The 8,961-nt window shown below is 38.0% G+C and overlaps 1 protein-coding gene across 1 annotated transcript; it reads right to left on the minus strand.

Annotated features, from left to right (window-relative positions):
- Positions 1 to 4,366: 4,366 nt before the first annotated feature.
- On the minus strand, positions 4,367 to 8,061 carry LOC131944928 (cytochrome P450 2J4). Its single transcript, XM_059305830.1, has 3 exons — positions 7,887 to 8,061; positions 6,138 to 6,252; positions 4,367 to 5,606 (listed from the first exon to the last, which is right to left on the minus strand). Exon 3 carries the CDS (start codon positions 5,532 to 5,534, stop codon positions 4,443 to 4,445), a length of 1,092 nt encoding a protein of 363 aa, XP_059161813.1. The 5' UTR covers positions 5,535 to 5,606; positions 6,138 to 6,252; positions 7,887 to 8,061; the 3' UTR covers positions 4,367 to 4,442.
- Positions 8,062 to 8,961: the final 900 nt, after the last annotated feature.

Raw genomic sequence — 8,961 nt, forward strand, 5'->3', positions numbered from 1 at the left:
TGTACCCGTCCCCGCGCGTTGCCGCGAGGATATAAGAGAAAGTCTGATGAAATATATAAGAAGGTTTTCATCCATGCGTTTCCAATCCTATGTTCTAATCACGTGATCTTGTTTTCTAAAACTGCGTTATTTAAATGTAAACAATACCTACGCTGGGATCATAAATATAGGGACATGGGTTTACCTACAATACCAAAACTACCGCATGAAAACCTTACGTTAATCACTCACCAAAATAATGAAGTAGAACACACTTCGGTGACCGCCCATGTGTCAGGACGTAGAGGGGCGCTCTCGAGAGCCCCCGATTACACTAACGGAGGGGAGCTGCGTACGGCCCCTGGCTACAACTAACATAGGCGCCATAGTGCTCAAAGAATAACCCAGAGCGCCAAATAGCATCCGGAAACAATTGTATCATTCGCAAAGTGACGAAACTGTACAGAAAGATTTTTTAGCGATACAAAGTTATTTTTAGAAATTTGACTTTTAATTTTGATTTGAGTTGCCCTTCCAAACTTAATTTTTTACGAAAATATCTTCATTATTTTGAGAAATGTAGGCTTTGGAATTGTTTGGATTTTTTTACGGACAAAAGGAAGCAACCCAGTGTTAATAATCTAATCTTGGTTAATTTTCCTGATTATTTTTTAAAAAAAAAACCAATTACAGGGCCCTCAGCATCCCGCATGAGCCTTTGGGGTCCGAAACTGAAATTTTTGTTCGTAGCCAAATCGCACCCTACCAGGGCGCCGGTGTACACGCCTGATTCAATTTAGTGAGCGTTTGTAACACCCCATCCTATCTATTGTCTATTATACTGTTTAGACCAAACGTAGTCGCCATAGCGTTCACGGGAAAGACCAGGGCGCCGAATCGCATCCTGCCAGGGGGCAGCCCATGCAAAATGAAATCCTCCCTCCCACCACCACTTACCCACCCCACCCCAGAAACCTTCTTGGGAGTATTCATCAACTCGGATAAACTGTATAGAACCGCAATCGTCTTTTATTTTTACATACCGTATATAGAGAAAAATCACACCCTCCCGTGGCGCTGCCCTTGCGAAATTAAAAATGATTGTTTTACAGAAACCTTATCTGAAGTGTTCTAATTAATTTGAATTTTTTCTTTTTACAGAACCCTTCCCCGGAGTGTTCTTATGAACTCTCCAAAGTTTGACGGCGATACGATGAACGCTGTCAAACAAAAATCGATTTTTATTTTTATATACCGAAGATTGAGAAAAAAAATCGCGCCCTATCGGGGCGCCGCCCCTGCGAATTTAAATTTTTTTTCGCAGAAACCTCCCCAGAAATATTCTTAACAACTTCCCATGAGAGGTGTAGTAATGCATAAAAAACACAAACAGACAGACAGACAGACAGACAGACACACAGACAGACAGACACACACACATACATTGCTTTATATATATATATATATATATATATATATATATATATATATATATATACGTGGGGACCATGCGGGACACCACCACCAACACTACCAGGTACGCCCACCGTGTTACCCCCTCCCTCGCTCTCTAAGTATATCGCTACCACCCCCACCAGTCTGGTAAGCTGGGGGGACGGGGACGACGATAATCGTCCTTCACGAGCTATTGATAGTGTTTTAAAGCACAATATTTTCAGTTGCATCATTGATACTGTCCAATTCACAAATATAAAAAGTAGAAAATAAAACAACTAAATAGCTGCCTATGCTACGCCGCGGGTCGGCTCGTATATAATATTCTCTAATTTGTATTTTTGAATAACGCATAGTCATTCCTATTAATACATTAATTTTTCACCATCAGCTCTCGATCAGGGTAAGCCACCTCTTATAAAAAAAAACAACTTTGACTAACTCTTAGTCAAATATTTTTCACATGGCAATGCTCGTAACTTCCAAGGGAGCCCATATAACCTCAATTGTGTGTGTGGAGGGGGGGGGGGGGAGGCGCACAGGTTTGAAATATATATTTATACATAAATTAGGTTTTCTTTTTCGCCCACTGTTTGGGTGGGGGGGTGGGGGGTGTGTAAGTGAAACCAGGATTAGTTTTTTTCATTATTTAAACAAATCAGGGTTTGATATATTTCTAACTCTCTCGCTTCGTTTAGATGGTAGTTAAAGTTATAAAAAAAAACGTAGCATTCCGAGCTGTCCATAAATCGTGCCACTCCGTTGTGTACATTCTCAGTTCCCTGACCCCGTTTTTCCTACACACCTGACCCACCTGACCCACCAGACCCACCTGACCCACCTGACCCACCTGACCCACCTGACCCACCTGACCCACCTGACCCGCCTGACCCACCTGACCCACCTGACCCGCCTGACCCGCCTGACCCGCCTGACCCACCTGACCCACCTGACCCACCTGACCCGCCTGACCCACCTGACCCACCTGACCCGCCTGACCCGCCTGACCCGCCTGACCCACCTGACCCACCTGACCCACCTGACCCACCTGACCCACCTGACCCACCTGACCCACCTGACCCGCCTGACCCGCCTGACCCACCTGACCCACCTGACCCACCTAACCCACCTGAATAAAGATTGATCCGATCGACCTACAACGACTTTCTGCAACAGCTGGATCTTCGTTGTCGTGTTAATCCGATTGTGGCGCGCGTATTTTGTCGACCAGCCCTCAAATAGATAGGACAAAATTTACAGTAAAATGTGCTGACTAGGTGATAGCGTATTTCCAATTCCAAATTCAATTGAACTGGGCTTTAGAACGGGCATAGTATATGTGTGTATGTGTGTTAGTTGATCAACACATTGAAAAACGAAAACTTTGCATTTCTTTCAATGTACACTCCTGCTCAGAGTGAATTAAATACTTTACGATTACACAACGTTTAGAAGACGCCAGGGTACATACTTAAGAGACTTCTATAAATATCTTGAACTGACGGTATCTACATTTACCCCCCCCCCCCACCAATCCCCCAACCGATTCACTGAAAATGTCGAGTCACCCTCCCCCCACCCTTAACACATACACGGTTTTTCTTGTAAGAGGAGTGTGTACAATATCTCATGAATATCTGAGTATGGGGAAAATGTATTATCGGAGTAATAAAGCGGGAGTGATCTCCTCTAAACTTTCTTGAATATTCTTATATACTTATAATACTACGGGGGATGGCAACTCAAGATGTAGACATGATTTTAACCAATTTTTAAACATTTAAACTTTTTAGAATAAAATAGAATCTCTTAGAAAAAAGAATTGCGCAACAACTGAACAGCAAACAGTGTGTATATAATAGTGCGGAATATTAGTACTTTATAAATTCATATGGGGTTTTCGAAAAATCAGAAATAGCGTAAAGTACAACTTTCGGTATACGGAAATTACTCAAACATGGACAGAAATTAGATCGTGTACTTATATGTTAAATTCGTCTATCTATATGAAGCTATACTCAAGTTACAGGCTTTTGAAAAACCAAAAGTAGAATACGTTCCACTCCCGATTACCGGATATTGCTTAAAAGTTGAAACAGAACTACAAATTATATATGACATTTTATCAACCTAGCTGAAACAGTACTCAAGTTATCGTGTTCACAGACACATAGACACACATCCACATACAAATACACACACAGACATACGGACAAAATTTGTTTTTTCCTACTCATGGAGGTGTAAAACGTCAATTTTTTACACTATTACAATACTTCCTATATACTTTGTATACGAGAAAGTAAAAATATGTAATGAGATCTTAAAGACCAACCGATAAAGTATACCACGGTCTGTTCATTTGGTTCTCTGACTTCGTTATATTGAAGGTATATAGCTATCTATTCTCCACACAGGCAAATTAATATTTACATTACTTTATCCGTGCTAGGCAGAATCAGACGTCACCATCAAACTCGAGCATGGGAATCGGGATATATATCGTGTGATCAACACGCAATAGGCCTACTGTTCTACATAAAGCACAAAAGCACGTCGTACATGAAAATATGTTTAGTATAGTAGGTGCCTGCAATTTTAATACATTAAAGCATCATATCAAAATTTTCACAAGAAATAACAAAAATTTAAAGTTATAAATACGTTTATTATTGTAACATCTAAAAAAAAAAGTTGAGAATATAAGAAAATTTTTAATATTTCAACATTTAATAAAATGACAGATTTTTATAAAAAATAACATGCTTGATATTTTAATAAGCATTGAAGAAAATATTTTTCCATGTAATAGACAGGCTAGTTTAGCACAACTACTAAACGCACAAGTTAAAAATCGTAGTTACATTATCAGATGAAGAAAAATCAAAGTGATTATTATAATCAAAACAATTAAAAATGTTAATAACCTCAGAGTATAAATTGAATATCCACAGTAAAAAAAAATTAAGTAGATTGCTCCCTCAGTACAAATCTCACTAGAAGATAAATTAGTATCTCTGCACAAATCTCACTTTAAATGGCAACGAATTGGTCGTAAAACCAGGAGTAGATTCCATTGAAGGAAGGCATCCTGGGTCCTCTGGCTTCATCTCAAATCTCTGGAACATGGAAGAGAGAAATATAAAGAGCTCCATGTTGGCCAACGATTCGCCCAAACATACGCGTCGTCCGAGAGAAAACGCGACAAATTCTTCGGGATTTTTCAGTTTCCCGTTGACGTCCAGAAATCTTTCAGGTCTAAATGACATGACGTCTTCTCCCCAGATTTTTTCATCGTGTAAAATGGATGTTAAATTTGGAATGATGAAGGTTCCTTTTGGAATTGTGTAACCGTTAACTTCAACATCTCTGTAACATGAATGGGGAACTGAATAGGGAACCATACAAGAAAATCTTAATGTTTCCATGATAACGGCACCAATGTACGGCAGTTTTGGTCTGTCCAAGATGGTGGGCACCCGGTCAGTTCCAACATTTTCAACAATTTCTCTGTGGATTTTCTCCTGAACCTCCGGATAGTTGAGTGTGTATACGATGCACCAAATTATTGTCTGTGTAGTCGTTTCAGATCCGGCAAAAAATAACTCGTATACAATTTTTACGAGGTTTTCATCGTCCAATGTTGTTTTGTTGTCTTTTTCTAATAGGCCATTTCTATCATTTAAAAACTCTGAGATAAAGTTTTCCTTCTGCACTTTACCCTGTTGGATGTCTTCTATTTCGCGTTTAACAAAGCTGAGGATGCGATCGACGGATGATTTTGTTTCCTTGCCTTTGGTTAAATCAAAAGGTAAATAACGCACAAAAGGAAGAAAATTCAACACTGAAGTTACCTCTAAATTGTTTAAGACTGTTCTCATTGCCTGAAGAGCGTTTAAAAACCTCGGGTCTTTATACTCAAACCTGTGCCCAAATACAACGTAACTGATAACATTGGATACACAAGCATAGGTAAGGTCTGTGATGTTCGTTGGCTTGCCTTTGAGATCAGTCAGGGCTTTGATGTAAAACTCAGCCTCCTCTTGTATCCTCTGCGCCAAGACGTTTTTCCCCATGCCCAAACTTCTCAAGATCTGCATAGTTTTGCCTCTTTGTTCTTTCCAAAACTCGCCGTCAGTGAAAACAATTCCCAGTCCAACCAATCCAGTCGCCTGTAGAAATCGATTCCAGGTTAATTAAGGTAAATGTAAGTTAGAATTAACTAATTCTATAGGCTCACATGTGATACTGTGTAATTAGTAAATTGCATCGAAGTATAATCATCGTTTCAGCTTACGTTGTGTGTGGCCACTTTTATCTATATAGTTTATACATCTAACTGGCCCAAAAAAAAAATTAAAATTATTTCAAACTTTGGCTGGTTTAAATGTTTTTTCGTCCATAGTTTACACATTTATTCTTTCAGACATAAATTCATTGAATCCTTAATTATTTTCGTTTATTTTTTAAGATATATTTTAATAATTTGATTGGCTTTTGTTTAATTTAATAATGAATACCGGTCCTTAAACAAGTTTCTGTTTCGGTATTATTTTAAACAAAAATAAATGGAAGAGTTCGTAACTTTTCTTCTAATAAAAAAATAGTGATTAACCTAAATTGTGGTTTGATCTGTTTTATTACAATTTTAGAGAGACTCCCCTGATAATTCTGATTCAAACAGCTCTGAACTATCAACCTACCTCATCAAAGAATGCTTGAGGCCTTGCACTGAAGTCATCGCCCTGCTTCACCAAAGTCTTGTAGATCAGCGAGTATCCGTTCAGCACCACGGCAAATTTCCCACCCAGTTGCAAGCTGTAGATGAGAAGCTATAGCTAGACGGTTTTCAACTGTTGGTTTACACAAATTGTGAAAAAAACAAATTGATGCGTTATTTTAAAATGTCCTATGTTAGAAGTAAATACGTGAAGGTATGTGGACAATGTATTTCAGTACCTGCTGAATATTACGGGTCAGTTGTAGGTTAGATAGAAATAGGTTAGAATAATCTAGAATTAGGGGAGAGTGCGTGTGTGAGTTGAGTTTACACTAGAATATTGTTAACCCTGGTGTGTTTATAAATTGTTATCCCAAGGTCGAAAGCGGTATAAAAGTTGGAGTGAATGGTTGTCAGTGGTTAGTTGGTAGCGGTTAGGGCGAGGGCTACTCTGTTATGTGAAGAATTGAGTCCAAATAAAAGTATACTATGTGTGTGATGAGTCGTTGTTGAGTTGAATCAAACCTGGACGTAACACTGAATATTATCGAGCCACTTTGTAAATATACACAATATACTGATTGATTCTGCAGCATCAGAATTTCATACATTCATCTCCTCGGGGTAGAAGAGGGATAAGCACTGCCTTCTACCACCCCCACCGGAAAATGTCCCCAACCCCAAAAAAATAATGTTTAATCCATTTAGAAAATACTAGCTGCATACCCGTGCTCCGCCACAGTAAATCTTTTTTAAATATACCAACTTGGGAACAGAACAAAACTAAACACAAAACAAACACAACACAAACACAACACAAACAAAACACAAACAAAACACAAACACAACACAAACAAAACACAAACAAAACACAACACAATACAAACACAACACAAACACAACACAACACAACACAAACAGAACACAAACAGAACACAAACACAACACAAACATAACAGCACCACACAAACACAACACAAACAACACAAACAACACAAACACAACACACACTCAAATAAAAACACAAACACAAAAGAAAACACAAACACAAAAAAAAACACAAACAAAATGCAAACAAACACAATGCAACCACAAATACAAAAGAAAACACTCATCAATTTGCATTCACATTTTGCTAATTATATTATTTCAACACTAATTTCCTCATGAAAGTCAGCAGAATGTGCATTCACATTTTGCTAATTCTATTATTGCAACACGAATTCCTTCTAGGAGGTCCATAGTTTTGCATTCACATTTTTTTTAAATTGCGTGAGTTGAATTTATTTTTAAATTGCCTCCCTTGGAAATGACAAAAAAGTTTAATTCGTTTTTTCTACCCTATTATTTTAAAATTTATCCACTTTTTCTAGGAATCTAAACTAAAATGAAATTTGACATTGATTCGCTTAATATGTTTTTGCAATGTGTGTGTATTTAATATTTTCTTTACGTTATGGAAAAGAGTAAAAACAGTGGTAACTATAAAATAAAATGAAGTCGTTATATAAACAAACCCTGCTCTATCGCTTATAATAAGACAATGCACTGAACAGCACTGCATTGTGCAATGTTTACTTTTATGGTTCCTTAAATCTATAGCGATGACACGAAGGCCTGAAACACTACCAGCCCGCTTATATAATAGATACTTTAAAAGATGTTCCTACACAGATTTACCTGAAGATGTCCCCACACAGATTTACCTGAAGATGTCCCCACACAGATTTACCTGAAGATGTCCCCACACTGCTGCCTCCATCTCTTGTACTGTTCCCTGGGGTCTTTGTCCAGAGACAACAGATGACCAACTACAGGCAGTGGTCTGACCGGACATGGCGGTAGACGTGGGTCATGACGTCTGAACCAGAGATAGAACAACAGAATCAAGATGGTGGCGATGACGAGGGTGGCCAGATCCATTGTCTGGAATGTGGAACAATTTAGTTAACTTACATAGACTACATTGAGGCATTTTGAGTTTAATGTAAATTAACAAAACCACAAAATTGAAATTTGAATTTATTATTCGCTGATAGTAAATATAAATAAGCAGAAATGAATCAAATGCAAAGCTTCAAAACGCAACAATTACAATACAAGTTTATCAGCTTATACTTGTATAGTCCGACGTGTACTGTAAAGTTTAACTAAAGTCACAAGTTTACCAAGATTTAATGCCGAGAGGATCACAACACTTTTCAAATTTTTCAAAGTGCACAAAATGAAAGAAACACGTTAAACTTGCTATGTGCACACATGGCACGCAGGTCGCTGCAGTCCTTGAACATTACACTTTCCCAGTGCAGTATATGGCCCTACTAACCTACTTTTACTATTACATAATGTTCTCAAACTGGGCGGCAAACTGTTTGATGCAATCTTTTTTACGATTTTTATAAATTATTTTTCTCTATGATGAAAAAAAAATCTTTTTTAAAACAGTATTTACTTCATTATCTTGCAGCATATAGAACTACACAATAGAAACGCTCATGGCATAGAGACTAGAGACCTATGACTTAGACTGTTGTTAAGATTTAATCACGATGCATTGTTTAAATGCAGCTTATTTATGGCAAACGAAAGTATGCAAGTAAGACATGATGCTAGATACGTATAGCCTCAAATTTAGAAAGGTATAGAGTCGTCTGCATACGTTTAGACACAAATTTAGAATGGTCTAGAGTGGTCGAGACTTATGCCTATTTGTGTAAAAGCACATAATTTTTCCTGAGACAAACAAGGAACATTATTTACCCACGATGCACAGCCCGTGTAGTTCATAATCCAGTTTCGAGGGAAAT

This window comes from Physella acuta, unplaced genomic scaffold, assembly GCF_028476545.2.
Source record: "Physella acuta isolate Inbredline_101_S28 unplaced genomic scaffold, ASM2847654v3 ptg000515l, whole genome shotgun sequence".
Taxonomy (NCBI): Eukaryota; Metazoa; Mollusca; class Gastropoda; family Physidae; genus Physella; species Physella acuta.

Excerpts from the sequence above, each read along its gene's own strand:
- LOC131944928 (XM_059305830.1), bottom strand. The coding sequence starts at position 5,534 with ATGCAGATCTTGAGAAGTTTGGGCATGGGGAAAAACGTCTTGGCGCAG.